Consider the following 18,455-nt stretch of genomic DNA (forward strand, 5'->3'; position numbering starts at 1 on the left):
AAGACTAACAAAGGCCAGAGGCTCCTGACTTGGGACAGGCGCAAAAATGCGGCGGGGTTAAACATGTTTGTGAGATCTCAAAGTATGAAATGATACCCAGTAATTCATATTTTCATAAATTTTTACACAACCAAGGTCCATGAGTTTGAACAATCTTTCTCGATTATATGGGGGGAAAATTGATGATGCAAAATATAATTAATTTTAAACAAAATAAGGTGCAGCCTCCTGATTTTGGTAAATAGAAATGTATTTTAAATTTCAAAGGCTTAAGTCAGTTTAGCTGATTATATATATATTTTTCAAAGGTTGGAAATGAATTTTTCCGTGGTGTATCTGGTGGAGAAAGAAAAAGAACAAATATTGGTATGGAGTTGATTATCTCCCCTCCTGTGCTATTTTTAGATGAACCAACAACTGGCCTTGATGCCAACACAGCTAATTCTGTAATGATGTTATTGAGAAGGTATTACTCTGTTCATAATGATGTAGACAACTGCCATTAATAAAATTATCTGAAGCATCTTAAAGAGTCTGTAGTGTAACTAACACTTTAAGGTAGCACAATACAAAGATTTTTTCACTCCCAATCAGACAACTTTAAACTGATGTAATTCATTTCATCCTTCTTTATATTTTATAAATGAGGTACCAAAAGAAAGAAGAAAGATTAATCTTTCAAATATTGATAATTTCATTATGGCATAATTATTACATAACTAATTATTATGTTATTAGTTGCTATATTGTGATGTCTACACTTGAATGAATTTAGCGTCTTTGTTGAAGGCTTCATAGCATCCCAAAATATTTTATAGATTCTTGTACAACACAGCTTGACCTCCAAAACTGTGTCTCAGATTTCCAAAAACGTTAATAGAACAAATTTTATACCCAATTGAATTAAGTGGTCTCTAATGAATTGATGTTGCAAACTTCATTGAAGATTTATGAGAGAACGAAATACAATAGGAAAAATCTGAGACAAAGTTTTGGAGGTCAAACTGTATTGTGCAAGAATCTATAAAAAATTTTGGGATGCTATGAAGAACAAAGAAGCTAAATTCATTCAAGTATGGACATCACAGAATGGCAACTAATTACATAACAATTAATGATGTAATAATTATGTCATAATGAAATTATCACAATTTGAAAGATTAATACTTCTTCTTTCTTTTGGTACCTCATTTATAAAATTAAAGAAAGATGAGTGGAATTACATCAGTTTAAAGATGTCTGATTGGGGATGAAAAATCTTTGTACTGTGCTACCTTAACAAAGTCTTTATTTCATGTTTATTCTATTTGATGCATCTTACTACCCAGTAATTAACAATAATGGACTGTGTGTGGAGAAGGTCAATAGTCCTGTCGTTGGCTGACCTAAAAAGTTTAAAGAGTTTAAGGAAAGAAAAGTATTGATCCTAAATTTACGTATAATATTTGCCACTTGACATAGCCATCAGTCAGTCCTTGAAAAAACTTAATAGAACTTATCTTATAGTTAAATAAGCTAAGCTATTATTAAAATGTGGATATCAAAAACAATGCTTTTAACATATTTGTATATCTAAACCTTAGTTATTTTGACCATCAAACATTTAATTTCTGAATGCTTAACCAGATGTCCAAATCTTTAGAAACTTTTCCGTTTTTATTATGAACCAATATATGCCTATTTGGCATCCTTCAGAAATTATGACTCTTACTTATGTATCTGAAAAATTGTTGCTTTGATCAGATTCCAATTTCCATCATGCAAGTTTGTCATATATACATATACTAAAAATTTTCATTAAAATTGAACCTCTGGTTTTGCTTGTAGATTAGCATTAAAAGGAAGGACAGTTGTCTTTTCCATTCATCAGCCAAGATATTCTATCTTCAAGTTATTTGACAGTTTAATGCTGTTATCCATGGGTGAATGTGTTTATCATGGACCTGCCAGTGAATCTTTAGAGTACTTCAAATCTATAGGTTTGTATACATAATAGCTATGATTTTCAGAAATGTGGCTAACTCACATTCTTACGGCAAGGGTTAATGTCTATGTGCCAAAACGGACTGTAAGTAATTGGCTAAACATAATGGTGACCATCAATTACTTACTGAAAGTGGATAGCTGCTTCCAATATTTTTAATATCTTTCACTGGCCAATAAGAGTTACCTTTGATATTTAGAACAATCAGTATTGGACTGCCTTCAGTTGCTGTGTAACAATTTAGAATTTTGCCTATTCTTGGATAATACCTTCAAGACCATTTTATTCTACAAATAATATGTGAAATGCTATTACGACTGGTATAGTAATAATTGAAAAAATATTTGATTATTGTTAAGAAAATACATGTATTTGATTTCAAATTTTATTCTGGTATGTAGACATGATAGAAGAGGAGCGAAATTTACCAGAGGGACAGTCAACCTCATAGATAAAAAATAAACTGACAACGCCATGGCTATAAATGAAAAGGACTAACAGACAAACAATAGTACACAAGACACAACATAGAAAACTAAAGACTAAGCAACACAAACCCCCACCAAAAACTGGGGGTGATCTCAGGTGCCCATGAAGGTTGCTCCACATGTGGCACCCGTCATGTTACTAATATTATTACAAAGCCAGTTAACAGTCTAATTTGGAAGGTCACATTCATGGTAAGGGAAGGGGATTGTAGTTATGACATTTATGAGGAACATATCCGGTATCATCTGTGAAACAGTTATTCCATAACGGTCAACCAACTCATGATGGTGTCCGTAAAATTTATGAAGAGAGGATTTCAACTTCACTATTTGGAACGTTTAGATGTTCTTTGATGTTGTTTTTGTAAACACTATAGGTCATACAGTTTTATACTGTATTGAAAAAATATCTTGGTATAGTATTTTTGTTGACAGTTACTTTTAAAGTGATAATTATTTTTACAGGATACGTTATAGAAGAACACAACAATCCCCCAGATTTTTTCTTAGATGTTATTAATGGAGAGGCAAATCACTCAGATAAAGGTATTACATTTTATATCCGTCCACATATTTTGAATTCATTATAATTTCTTGGATGTTATTTTTGTATGTATTTGTTTAACACAAATCGATCAACAAAGGACAATTTTGCTATATGCTGTTGTGCATATTTTGGCAAAACTTTGAACTCATATATCCACCAAAATTCAATTTTTCATCTATACAGAAAATTTGTTTACATGAAAATAAATGAATCCTCTTATTTGAATTTGTTCTTTGTGTTCAAGTTTTGAAAAAAAATGTAAGTGATCAATCCTTGTATGAAATTACAGCCATCAAATATTGATCAGTTGATTCAGTTGTGTTTTAAACTTCAGCATATTAACCTCATTGTTTCTTGACAGATCACTGATGTATGTTACAGTATCTCATATTTGTTCTAGAACTTAAACAAAATGAGTATCAGGGCCAAACAAATACATTTAATTGGCTAACATTAAGGCAGAATGACATTTATGTAGACCATTTGCCAGTTGAGTAATTTCATTAGTCAGTTCAACATAGATTTTTTTCAATGATTTTAAATATGAAATGAAATATTTATTATCATTGTTGTCCTGTCTTAGATAGCAGTAAAAATTACTGTAAATGAACATATGTAAACCATGTTTTAGCTTAATATTTTTAAAGGGGGGTAATCCATATTCCTAAAAATGGCTAGTGATGTGAAGTTTCTAACTCACATTTGTTTCATGTCCTTGACCTCATTAATATGGTTCAACGACAAAATAAAAGTTATGGTTTTGTTTTGTTATAAGGTGTATTTCTTATCTTGTTTAATTACAAGTTTAATAATATTCGATAAACAGTATTTTTGAAAGGTATATAGAAGAAGTTCACCTGGGGTTGAAGTCATAAAACTTTGCTTAGTGCTCAGAGCACAAAAATCATGCTCAAACATGAAATCCAACTTTTCGATTGGTTGATTTTGGAGTATGAGTACAAAAAAAATGACTCAAAAATGTTTATGACTTCATGCCAGGACTGACTTCATAAATCAATGATATGAAAAAGTTTTTGTATGAAGTTAGAATAATTTCTTAACTAATTTAAGTTTAAGATAAACTGTACTGCTTTTTAAAAGTTTTTTCATTTTTCAGTTAATGCTATTAGCTCAGGTAGCATTTTCAAATGTAGATTCAAGATTCAAGATTCAATAGTTTATTAATTTATGTACTTTGATTTATTAAATAGTAATGATGTTTATGCTTGTTTGACTGGGGTCTATTGACCTCAGTCCTAATTTGATGGTTTAATAATCTATTGAGTTTTGACCTTGTCCTAATTTGATGGTTTAATAATTAACATTAGTTAAAGTGTTGAGGTCTGCTTCAAGGTTACTGTAAACAATAGTTTAACTAAATGTAAGTATATCTGACCTTGCCATGGAGATTACTGACATTGACCTCATTTTCTGGTTACATTAAGTTTTTTTACCCTGATAATAGGTCAACTAAATATGTCACTTAATCTTGATCTCATTTCAATAGGTCAAACAGCTGTTAATGTTATTTTTTCTGTTTCATTGTATTTGGTCAACTGTGCAGTTAATATAGGTCACCTGACTTTAACCTCATTTTCAAGGTTCTTTGATCAATATCAGGGTGTGCACTCATTTTGGAAAATCATTGAATATCTTATTTTTTGTTTCACTTATATATTTTAGACATTTACTAGAATGTTATACATGTACTCAAATTTAAAATTCACATAAAGAATATGTTACTTGGACAAGGATCACTTTCACAAAAACAAGTGCAATTTAGACTAGGATAATTGATTTGAATATCACAAAAATTATTCATAATTAATATTGAGTTGAATATGATATTAATAAAAGCTTTTTAATTAATCATTTGCAAAAAGACTGAAAAAAGGATAATTTACACATTGAAAAAGAGAAACTTTATGGAATTTCTGAATATTTTTATATTTGAAGTACAAAATGTATCAATATCATCTTAAATTTTAGTTTCATAAATTTCGGTTTAAAGTTAGTATTAAAGATTTATGTTATGTTTAAAGTTATTGGGGCATTAAAAGATGACAAAGCAGTAAAGTTTTATGATTGAGGTGACAAGGTGAAGTTTTTAGATATCATTGTTGAGTGACCTTCAGGTATTAGATTAAACAGTTGGAAGCCATATGTTAAAGTTCATATAAAACTTAATATTTAGATGATATTGTATAATACATCTACTTTAAAACATTAAGGATATAAAAATATTTTCTTTTTTAATGTTCTCTAATTTGTGTGCTTATATGTCAAAAGAAAACACTTAGATATGGAGTAATCTGTTTCCATGGAGATTGTATTTCTTTCATCAGTTGTACTATCACTGTTTCAATTTTGCACACAATTTTAAAATTCTAAACTCAATAAGGGCAAAGTCCAATTAGAATCTTTAATATATATCCATTTCAATAAAAACTCATGATATTTAATGCTTGCATTTATTGAGATAAAATACTTTCCTTTGTTTCTAGATATAAACGAAATTTCAGTGAAAGGTAATTGTGATAATGTACACAATACTAATAGTGTGTAAACCTGCATGTGTGTATGGTTGATAATGTATATTTTATATACAAGTTAGCATAGGCTACAAAGGTGTAATTAGCAAACTAATTCACTTACTTTTTAAAAGTTAATGATGCACTAAATATATTATTGCATTGCTTTTTTCTGGAAGCTTTTTAGATATTATCTATATCTTGCAGTATTTCATGTGATATCTTTAAACCAGTATATATCAATATGGCCTTAAGACTTACACTTTTCTGTACAGAATAATTACAGATCTGTGTCCATTCTTATTTTTATGCAGTTAAGCTGCATTATGCGAGCACCCTAGATTTGTGTTCTACCCAATAAATCCTGAAATGCTTGCCATTGTTATTATCTAGCTTGTTACTATGTTATATATAACTAATTGAACACTTTTTTAATACTTTTTATTCTGGATTACAAAAAAAATTACCAGAAAAACCTTAAATGATTGTCGATTTATCCAAAAGTTTTAAAGTTACACATAGGAAGTAGTGCTTATTAAAAATTCTTGTGTAGTTCATTATGACTTGTGCTTTTAGCTAAGATGTCAAAGAACAATTGTATGAAATATTTAATCGCCGAAAATCTCTTAAGACAAGCAGTTTAGATTTCCTAAATGACAAAAGTCGTAGGAATATTGTTTGTCATCAATACGTAGTACAACTACGTCAGTAGTCTATTATATAATTCAACTGTTCATGCTGTTGGCGGCAATTTCAAATTAGAAAAAGATATTTTCGTAGCTTTTCAATTTGGAGGCAGGTGTGCAAATTAGCGGTGGTCCGAGACCTTCCACTTTTGTAAGCGGAATTTCGACTAGGATAGTTGGTTTCTAGCTACGCCCGACGTAGTCGCCTTACATTTGAAAGAAAATAAGAAATTACTTTGCAAACCTTTTCACCATGTTCACCAAAGTCTCCAATTAAACGAGCTAAAAACTTATTTTTATCATTATTATTCATGACGGCGATGTTCATTTTGTTCAACCGCTAGCTTTATACAGAAAATCGCCGACAAATATTGTATAAATTCGAGTAAAATCGTATCTGATTGACAAAAACAACATTGTAAACAAATAACAATGGCGGCCGTGAAGACAAAATTTTACAAAATCGGATCCGATTCCGGAAGCGGATAAGGGTAATTCCGGGTTTGACGATCATTTACAAAATAAATCCAAGCAGGTGAAAAAATACATCTATGCATGGTAAATGAATATAAACACTAGTATTGTAAACCAAAAGATATATGTAAAAGAAAGAAAAAGCAGAAAAATATTTTATTCAGAAACTAAAAATTACTTTTTGATAGATTTTAATTTAAAAATCCAATACAACGTGACAGCTGGGAACAGTATATCTAACAATATACATGTTCATGGTCACAGTCTAAATTTTCTTTATAAATGATAAATGATGATAATGCATGTGAGATGCTTTTAAAGTGTAAACATATTACTGCAATTTCGAGGGGTTATTTGTTTTTTCTCAATTTTGAAGGGTCAATTAAAGTAGCTGAAAGTTTCATTCTTTATTTTCACAAATAATGCAACTATATTATTTATACCTTAATGTAAGTAAATCATATGATGTATAGGTGGCATTCTTTGGGGCACTCTACCCCCTCCTGTTTGATAACTTGGATTCAGGAAACGGTCGAGCTCCCCACCCCTAAACCATATGAGGGGCAGATCCAGGATTTTAGGTAGGAGGGGCGCAAAATTAAATTTTCGCCGAGCAGAGCGAGGCTAAAAAAAAATTGAGGTAAAATTATCGGAATTTTCTTTATTAAGCTGAGAACAACCCATGCTTTGCAAATTTAAGGGGGGTGCAAGCCCTCAACCTTCCCCCGTCTGAATCCGCCCCTGCATATATTCAAGTATAGGACAATATAATAAATAAAAAATGAAATATAGGGGGAGTCCCTGGAGTTACCCCACCCCCTACTGTTTGAGAACTTGGAAACGGTCGAGATCCACACCCCTTAACCATATATATTCATGTTTGTGACAATATGACAATGTGACAGTATGACAATGTGACAATATGAAAAATCAAATGAAATATAGGAAGAGTCGCTAGGGGTCACCCACCCCTCCTGTTTTAGAATTTAAAAATGGTCGAGATCCCCATCCCTAAACCATATAACAAATCAGATGAAAGATAGAGGGAGTCCCTGAGGTCACTGTTCACCCTCCTGTTTGAGAACTTGGAAATGGTCAAGATCCTTACCCCTAAACCATATATACTCATGTATGGGTCCCATACTATGGGACAATATAACAAATCAAATGAAATATAAGGGAAGTCCCTGTGGTCATCCCAACACTCCTGTTTGAGAACTTGGAAACGGTCGAGATCCCCACACCAAAACAATATATATTCATATAGGGATCAATATAACTAATTAAATGAAATATAGGGGGAGTCCCTTGGGTCACCCTACCCTTCCTGTTTGAGAACTTGGAAACCAATGAGATCCCCACCCCTAAACCATATATATTCATGTATGGGACAATATAACAAATAAAATGAAATGTAGGGGAAGTCCCTAGGGTCACCCTACCCCCAGTGGCGGATCAAGAAATTTTCATAAGTGGGGCCCACTGACTGACCTAAGAGGGGCCCGCTCCAGTCACGCTTCAGTGATTCCCTATATAAGCAACCAAATTTGTTCCCAAATAGGGGGCTGGGCCCCCTGCCCCCTAAATCCTCTGCCTACCCCTACCTGCGTGAGAACTTGAAAACCGTTGAGATCCCCCCCCCCTAAATTATATATATTCATATGTATGGGACAAAATAACAAATCATTTACATTTACTATGGGCAAGTCAGTCAGACCTCATCTTATATCCCTGTTGTAGTGAACATTTGTCTGATTCGTATCTCATTTAACTTTTGTACTATAGAACACAAACTCAGTTTTCTTTCCAGGGAAACCAGTCCATTCATACTATTAAATGTTCATACTACGTCAAATTGAACTTCTAGCAGTCAAATAAAACCAAGGTTAACTACCAAGTAGAACAACTGCAATCATTGGGAACTTGTACCACTGCAGACTCACCATAAAAAATATACATTCAGGGTTTCCCCTGGGTCAATTATTTTTTTCGCCACCTCTTTCGCCAAAACAATATATTTTTCGCCACTTTATTATTTTTTTCGCCAAGTAACACAAATATATTTTTCTTTTAAAATTTTCCTTTTTTTTCAGCCCCCACCCCCTTAAATAAGAAGTTGTTTTTACAACAAAACGAAGCATCTTACAACTTAGGAATTGATCCCTCGTGTAAGGTGTAGTCATTACATTGAAGGGCTACTCTCATGCCAACCGTTTGAATAGATTTCTTCATAACGACAGTTTTCTTTTTTAGACCATCGTAAATAAGTAAAACTATATGCTTGAAACACGTGTGTCACTGAAACGACTTTAAAGTACCCACTCAAATCAATGATCTATATGAAAGTTAAATGATAAAGTTTTAAATCAGAGACCTTTCTTGCTTTTGAACAAATGTTGAACATTTTTCGTCATAACAATAATTTTCTTTTCTGGACTATCATTAAAAGAAGGAGAGGAAGCGTAAAATTTTTGCTTCGAACACCAATCTAATTAAAATATAGATCTCCGATCTCGTTATACTACGTTACTACACATAACGAAATCGGAGATCTATGTTTTAATTAGATTGCTACAAACACGTGCGTCGCAAAAAAATTAAGTGGTTAATAAATCTCTTTTGTGACATGTGACAGAGGCCATTTAACCATATCATTTTGTCATATCATACAATCAACACCTTTATTAATTAGTCCTTTGATGTCGATAGCTATGAATGCAATCAGCTAATTATTGATTTTCTGTCAAAATCTTAACGAGTTCAAGGTGAATTCCGTGTATTGTCTGATCGGTAAAGTCAGAGAAACCCGAAAAAAGTAAATAAACAAGATGGCTGAAAATAAATCGTTACATATATTTCTTTCGCCAAATCCTTCGCCAATGACGAATTTTAATCGCCACAATTATTATTTTTTCGCAAATTGCGAAAATGGCGACCGCCAGCGGAAACCCTGTATACATTGATATATGCATTGCTTTTGAAACCTTGATAACATATAAATTATTTGCCTTAATAAATAAATCATTAGATAAACATGAATGTACTATATATGAATGTTTAATGTTGAGGCAACATTACCACAGTTTTCATAATTACGGTTGCCTTGGTTTTTGGTTAACTGCCTTCAGCGCTTACAGCACTTTGATTAATTTTCTCATAAGAATACTAAAAAAGTGGTTTTGTATTTCCCCAAATCTAAACAAAATAACTTGATTGATTAATAGGAATTTAACGCTACTTTAAACACCATTATATATTTTGTGACAATCAGTTTTTATTTGATAAAGTAGTTGTACTTATTAGACCACTCAGCCACCAAGGCCCCTAGAAAATTAACCATTATATCTTATTTTTCCCTTAACTGTAGGACACATAAAATTTTCTCATTTGAAAATTATTGCCCATTTGATATATGTTCCTGATAACAATTATTGTTGCCTTAGGTTTATGTATCAGAAGTATTATTATAAGTCAATGTAAGTGATACATAAATGTATCAGTATTATATTGAATGAATAGTACATTTAATGTTTTGGTCATCTGATATTATAAATTTAAGTAGTTACTAAATTTTTTTTAATATTGTCAGAGTGACTTTGGTTAACATTTGCATGTAGGCCAACTTAAATATCACCATGTTGGTATATCAAGGATATTCAAGGATCTTCATGTCCCATATATCATATTTTTACCCATTAGATTTGTTTAAGCCTTAATGATAAGCATTTATCATGTTTGGCTATGAAGACACTTTATAAAAAAAATTGAAAATCTTGAAACTGGATATGAATATTAAATACTGAGCTTTTAGTTTGATGACTATAGCTTTCACATGATTCTTGCTTTTGTGTATTGAATAGCATCACATATTCTTATGCTTTTTCAAGCTCTTGGCCATTGATGATTCTTATTTCCATAGATTTTTCTAATTCATATTCTTAGAAAATGATATTTTAAGCTTGGACTTGCTTTAATTGGACATAATATATTGTTATTTCTTTAACAATCATTAATTTTTGTCAATTTTTTCATTTTGTTTTCTACTTAAAAAAAATATTTGCCAAATGAATTTTTTTTAAATGTCCACAGTTTTTAGGTAAATTTTACTCCCTCTTTTTTATTATAAGAATTAATTAAAAGTTTTAAAAATACAGCTATACATACATGAATAAAAGGAGGTGTTTGGTATATGTCAGTGAGACAGCAACCAAACAACAAACATAAAAAAAACTCAAAAAGACATATAGTTTTCAGTTTGCTTTTAAGGCCAAATAAAAGTATATGTGTGATTGTAGTGACATTTTTTTAAAAACATAGGGTTGGTAGGTCTGCAATTTTTTTTTTTAATTCGTATATATTTTTTTTGGACAAAAATCTGGAACAGTTCAGTAGGGTCGGTGGGGTAAATGGAACCACATATATACATTTATTTGGCCTAAGTTCACAGGAAAAGTGGTTAAAATCTCAAAATTTATTGCAATGTTAAAAGGTAGCTTTATTCAAATACGTAGTGTAATAATTCAGTGTTCAAGTTTTAAAACTTTTTTATACGACCGCAAAATATGAAAAAATTTGCGTCGTATATTGCTATCACGTTGGCGTCGTCGTCTGCGTCGTCGTCGGCATCGTCCGAATACTTTTAGTTTTCGCACTATAACTTTATTAAAAGTGAATGGAAATCTATGAAATTTTAACACAAGGTTTATGACCACAAAAGGAAGGTTGGTATTGATTTTGGGAGTTTTGGTCCCAACATTTTAGGAATTAGGGGCCAAAAAGGGCCCAAATAAGCATTTTCTTGGTTTTCGCACTATAACTTTAGTTTAAGTTAATAGAAATCTATGAAATTTTGACACAAGGTTTATGACCACAAAAGAACAGTTGGGATTGATTTTGGGAGTTTTGGTTTCAACAGTTTAGGAATTAGGGGCCAAAAAAGGGCCCAAATAAGCATTATTCTTGGTTTTCGCACAATAACTTTAGTTTAAGTATTAGAAATCAATGAAATTTAAACACAATGTTAATGACTACAAAAGGAAGGTTGGTATTGATTTTGGGAGTTTAATTCCCAACAGTTTAGGAATGAGGGGCCAAAAAGGGACCCAAATAAGCATTTTTCTTGGTTTTCGCACCATAACGTTAGTATCAGTAAATAGAAATCTATGAAATTTAAACACAAGGTTTATGACCATAAAAGGAAGGTTGGTATTGATTTTGGGAGTTTTGGTCCCAACAGAATAAGGGGCCCAAAGGGTCCAAAATTAAACTTTGTTTGATTTTATCAAAATTGAATAATTGGGGTTCTTTGATATGCCGAATCTAACTGTGTATGTAGATTCTTAACTTTTGGTCCCGTTTTCAAATTGGTCTACATTAAGGTCCAAAGGGTCCAAAATTAAACTTAGTTTGATTTTGACAAAAAATGAATCAGTTAGGTTCTTTGATATGCTGAATCTAAAAATGTACTTAGATTCTTGATTATTGGCCCAGTTTTCAAGTTGGTCCAAATCGGGGTCCAAAATTAAACTTTGTTTGATTTCATCAAAAATTGAATAAATGGGGTTCTTTGATATACCAAATCTAACTGTGTATGTAGATTCTTCATTTTTGGTCCTGTTTTCAAATTGGTCTACACTAAGTCCAAAGGGTCCAAAATTAAACTTAGTCTGATTTTAACAAAAATTGAAATCTTGGGGTTCTTTGATATGCTGAATCCAAAAATGTACTTAGATTTTTTATTATGGGCCCAGTTTTCAAGTTGGTCCAAATCAGGATCTAAAATTATTATATTAAGTATTGTGCAATAGCAAGTCTTTTCAATTGCACAGTATTGCGCAATGGCAAGAAATATCTAATTGCACAATATTGTGAAATAGCAAATTTTTTTTTAATTAGAGTTATCTTTCTTTGTCCAGAATAGTATGCAAGAAATATCTAATTGCAAAATATTGTGCAATAGCAAGATTTTTTTTTAATTGGAGTTATCTTTCTTTGTCCAGAATCAACTTAAATCTTTGTTATATACAATATACAATGTATATTCACTTTTTTATAACCAACTGATAAATTAAAATAATCTTTACCATTCAGTGATAACAAGCAGTTTTTTTACATCTTAATATTTTATGATGTATTTAAATGAGTAGTTATTGTTTCAAACTCCATTAGAAATTTTAATTGAGATTAGTTTTGGAATAAGGGAAAGGGGGAGGTGATTAAAAAAATTGGGTTCAATTTTTCTCATTTGAAATTTCATAAATAAAAAAGAAAATTTCTTCAAACATTTTTTTGAGAGGATTAATATTCAACAGCATAGTGAATTGCTCTAAGAGAAAACAAAAATTTTAAGTTCATTAGAACACATTCATTCTGTGTCAGAAACCTATGCTGTGTCAACTATTTAATCACAATCCAAATTTAGAGCTGAATCCAGCTTGAATGTTGTGTCCATACTTGCCCCAACCGTTCAGGGTTCAACCTCTGCGGTCGTATAAAGCTACGCCCTGCGGAGCATCTGGTTGTAATTTTGGAAGAAACTTTCAATACAGTGTCTTAAACTTGAATGAAATACTAGTCACCCTGCTGAAAGACAGAGATGGGTCCGATTACTTTCAATGTAATTGATTAAATTACAATTACTTCGTCATTTGTACGATTAAATTAAATTAATGATTACATCATTTCTGAAAGTATCTGATTAAATTAATGATTACATTAGCAAAGTAATCATGATTACATCTGATTACAATGAATTTAAAAACAAAACATTTTGAATGATGTGAATGAATAAACGTTCAATATAACTATAGCATTTTTGAGGAAGTATTTCATTTAGGTTCAATTATAAAATGATATTTCCCTACAGCTATACTCAATTGGTAATTGTAATAAAAACAAACCTTAATTAGTCTCCTACCTGTCAATTCAAAGTTGACAAAAATCACAAAAATTAACAAAAGATTATAATTCAGGGTTAAAGAAAAGTATTACTTGAATATATAACAGTTATTATCAAATATTAATATGAAGATCATTATAAAACAATGAATATACCTGTATGTACAATATTTCTTACCAAGATTGAAGGTAAATAATTATATTATATGTCTCTGCTAAGGCTAATGGTGACTTTTCAATACTGTAACAGTTTATTTTTTTTCTGAAGTAGACATGTTTAAAGTAACCAAACCATTTTTATCATGTTTAAAATTTATCAAATATGAATAACAAAGAGGTTCATTTAATGACCAAAAACACAATTTTAGATTTTTTTTCATTGTAATCAGAATGTAATCAAAAAGTAATCATGATTACAGGGTATTTTGAAAAGTAATTGATTAAATTAAATTACATGTAATCAGATTTTTGGCTGATTAATGATTACACTGATTACTTGAAAAATTGTAATCAATTACAGCTGATTAATGATTACAATTACAATTACCCCAAGTCTGCTGAAAGAATATATAATGTACTTATGAATGATTTAAACTATTTGAATTAATTATACCCAGTATTTTTACAGACATTGAAGAAGTACATACAAAATTGGTATCATCATTTCAGAAGTCAACTTTAAATTCAAGGTATAGAATCTATAAGGATTATTTGGAAAACATAGAATATTCAGGAAAAAACAGCAAATTCAAAAAGAAACAAATACCTTAAAGAGTTGCATTGCTAGATGAGAAAATGTTGACAATAATTGTAATTGTCTTTTATACGCCCAAAGGAGACATATTATGGTACTATGTACATGTAGTCTATCAATCTGTACAAAATAAAGTAATAAAAGTACTGAACTTCAAGGGAAATCCCCTTATAAATACCGGTCTATCATGTGGTCTTTGTAGTTGCACAGCTGTTCGTTATGGTTCTCCAATAAGATTGTCAGATAGGAATCTTCCCTGTAAAATTGCATGATATTCATTACCATCAATCATATGAAAATATTGTAACTGTTCTTGTGTTTTGTCTTCACAATTTGCTTATATTAACTGCCTTTATTATGGGTTTTTACTCTTTTGTAGTATAATGTAGTTACAAGTATAGCAGTTCTGCCAACCTTTCATGAAAGCACATCTGTGAGATTTGGCTAAAATCATGAAAATGTAAAAATGAAAGAGAATCAACAGTAGATCAAAGAAAAATGTCACCATTAATAAGCATGAAAATCCATGAATCTGCACTTGGCAGACCTGCTGTAGATTAATACTAAATTGTTTGATTGGCTGATCTGTATTTAGATCAAATGTACAATGTCATGAACACTGCTTTGACTCTAATCACTGTACCTGTAGTCATACTATGCATGAATGCATCTTATTTATGAATACTAAAAGAATAACAGTCTTTAGTGTATACTAAAAGAATAACAGTCTTTAGTGTATACTTAAAGAATAACAGTCTTTAGTGTATACTTAAAGAATAACAGTCTTTAGTGTGCATGTAAGTGAATGTTTTTACATTGTTATAAACTTTTGCATGCCTGGGGAGATAACTTAATTATATTTATTGACAGATTACAAAGTCAGATGAATCCTATCTTACAACAGTATCAGCATGCTGTAGAGACCAATACTGTTAAGGTTTTACCTAAAATAGAATATGCAACATCAGCTTTCACACAGGTATATTGTTGTGTTATAAAGAGGAAGATTTAGTGATTTGCTTTTTCATATGTTGCACTGAACATGCATGAAAGATTTTCCTCTTTTCTTATGTTCCATCTAAAAAGCATTTCCAAATCTGTGAATTCCAGATTGACTTAGAAAATTCCATTCAAAATTTTGGATTTTTGTCAAATTCAAATATGCTAATTTAGCTGTTTCAGAATCTAATGCATTCTGGGTAATATTTTCAAAAGCTTACACCATAATGTTGTGAATGGTTTAAAACAGTTTTATCCATCCAATGACGTAACATTATTTTAATTTTGGTGTCCAAACAATGAGATTACCCGTAGTCCTTCTTTTGAAAAGGGGAATTTAAAAGGTCTTTACACCCATCCCTAGATTTTCCATCATCTATCATGGAAAACTGCATGGAATTCCATGGAATATTTTTCCATGGAATTCCATGGAGTATTGGAACCTGTTTTCCATGGAAATCCATGGAAAATAAAAAGAGAAAAAAAAGGAATTAATAATATTTCCATCTGAAATATTTTCCATGAAGTTTTTCCATGGAATTCCATGGAAATATATTACATAGAATTCCTTTTTCCATGGAATTCCATGGAAATATTTCCATCATTTCCATTTAAAATGAATTGCTCAAATTAACCTTTTGACAATATACCCTGTTTAACAATATCTGTAATAATGAAGATAAAAAAAACTAGGTGCCATGCTTTTTTTCGGTTTGGTAAGGTCTTTTGAGTCTTACAATGGTCAGTAATAAGCAATAGACTCAATCATCATTTTAACCTTTAATTCAAACTCATTTGATGTATTATAATAAATACAACAAACAAGAAAAAACTTTCAATACTGGTATATGTTTGCACTGCCTTTATATCAAGAAATTAAGGTTATAAACGTCACTTATGTCAGCACCAGGCTTCAGTAGATCCATCTTGTAGAACAGCATTAACCATTTTATTGGAGTTTCATTTCTTCCTCTTAATACCTAAAAATAATTTTACTGTTATAAATAAAGAGATATTCTTTAAATAATGACATTATTAATAATGGTTAACAACTTTAGTCTTTGTCCTAAATATATTTTTCATAATTATTGTATATAAATGTCTTCATTGGTATTTTCCATATATTTAGAACTTAATGTTGATCTGCAGTTTGCTGTAAAGATACACTTTTTTTTACTTTTATGGAATTTCTCATTGGCAACCAATTTCAACGGATCTTAAATTTTATAACCAAATTACTTCATTAGTGGATTATTAGTTATTATAATACACCATATACAGTTTGTCTTGTCTTAATACCCAATCATTATAATTATAAGTAAAAAATCTACTATATGTGTTTTCATGATGTTTTTATGTTGAACTAAAGGAGCTTGCACACACTTAAAATGGTAGAATTTAATTCAGTGTACTTACCAAAAAATATGCTCTAAATCCAACAGTCAATGCAAGTCATCAGAGAATAAATCTGCACTATTCGATGTCAAGAACTATTTGGAACTATTTAATCTAAGTCCAATATAAATTTTGCATTTTGTTCAGGAGAGAAGACATTTTTATTTGTTGCCTGCATATCCATTGCAAGTTCAAATTTTCAATGTGTTGGGGGATGTATGAGGAGTTATCTGATTTCTTTTAAAAGAGTCACAATTGAATACTGTTATTTAACAAAATCTTGGATATTTTATATATATTTTAATAAAAGATTGTCCATTTATTGTTTATTTACCATTTTTATGTTTTAAGTAATAATAATTGCACAAAAATGTATAAATCCATGTTCTACCCTACATTTGGCCTCACACTGTATGGTCATATCATTTCCTGTCTTCTACACAAAGACCAATGAAAACCAGATGGCACTTTACATTTCTTTCACTGTCTAATTGATGATAAACAGGGGCGTAGCTGCCGTTAGGCACTTAAGGCACGTGCCTACACATAATTTTTTCACAAATTTTTTTTTTTGGTTAAAAAAAATAATAAACAACGTTATATGTAGATGAGCTCGAGTGCAGTTGTCACAACTCGAATGTCATGTGTACACTAGTCTCTCGTCCTTAGTGAATGGCATATTGGATAGAATTGAATGTGTTTTATGTATGTTCCTATATAGAAACTATAAACTAGAACTTTGGTTCAGATCATTTCAATTCTATCAACAAAAACTTGAATGAACATCTACTTAGACAAATGAATTTTTAATTAGTTGTTGTTAGTTTTCAACTAGCTTTCCACTTTGTCTTCACCCGACTTGCCAATGTTGGTCGTCCGTTTGGCTGTGCAGGATGCATAAAGACGTAGTCACGTCTGGTCAGAATGGGGACAGTTGTAGAGAGAATGCCACTCTTGAGGAGTTCGTAGTTGGTCTACTGAAAGGCAATTTTTGTTCTCCTATCCAATAATCCCTCATTTTCCAATGCATGGCATTTTCAAATTTTCAGACCTTCATCCTGTACAACACTTATTACAGGACTAAGCTCCCTGTTGTGTTTATTGTAAATAATCATTTTTTATTTTGTATAAATATTTTAAACTGGATGTTTAGAAATCAATCTATCAACTAGCTTCCAGTAGTTTGTTGTACTCTCAGATCTACGAGTAATGACCACAATTATTAAAATTCCTAAGCAGGTAGGGATTTTACAGTAGAGCGGTATATAAAGAAATACGAATTTCTTGAATTTTGTTACGTTAGTATGAACAGAACAGAACTTTTGCACTAGGCATCGACTATGTGTGTATGTTTTTGTGTGGCTAGGGTGAAGGTTTAAGAATCAAAATATTGATGGTTGATGTTTTTTTTAGCCAAAAGAATAGTGTTATTATATAGTATAATATCAGTGTTTACGTGCACGTGCGCATTTTTTTTTTAATGAAGAATCGTCAATATGTACTATCCATTAAGTTAAACGTATATATCGATCATAACGGAATAGATTTGAAAATACCAAACAGGGTGTACTGCTTAATTAAAAGGATACGCGGATCTTTGATGGGCAGTACATATTGTAAATATTTCTTTTAATATTTGATTTTCCAATTGTACTGCGTTTTTTAATTTACCATTCAGATCATTCGAACTTTTCATTATG

The 18,455-nt window shown here is 30.9% G+C and overlaps 1 protein-coding gene across 2 annotated transcripts in view; it reads left to right on the plus strand.

The window, feature by feature from the left end:
* LOC143045958 (broad substrate specificity ATP-binding cassette transporter ABCG2-like) overlaps positions 1-18,455 on the plus strand; it is a 52,379-nt gene that overhangs the window by 11,088 nt on the left and 22,836 nt on the right. Inside the window, exons 5-10 of one of the 2 annotated variants that reach the window (XM_076218820.1) lie at positions 309-466; positions 1,828-1,979; positions 2,938-3,018; positions 5,524-5,547; positions 14,236-14,296; positions 15,232-15,340. In XM_076218820.1, coding sequence (XP_076074935.1) covers positions 309-466; positions 1,828-1,979; positions 2,938-3,018; positions 5,524-5,547; positions 14,236-14,296; positions 15,232-15,340 — 585 coding nt within the window. The remainder of the gene's footprint in view (positions 1-308; positions 467-1,827; positions 1,980-2,937; positions 3,019-5,523; positions 5,548-14,235; positions 14,297-15,231; positions 15,341-18,455) is intronic. The other variant, XM_076218821.1, reaches the window with a different exon arrangement.

The sequence above is a fragment of the Mytilus galloprovincialis genome, chromosome 9, assembly GCF_965363235.1.
Source record: "Mytilus galloprovincialis chromosome 9, xbMytGall1.hap1.1, whole genome shotgun sequence".
Taxonomy (NCBI): domain Eukaryota; kingdom Metazoa; phylum Mollusca; class Bivalvia; order Mytilida; family Mytilidae; genus Mytilus; species Mytilus galloprovincialis.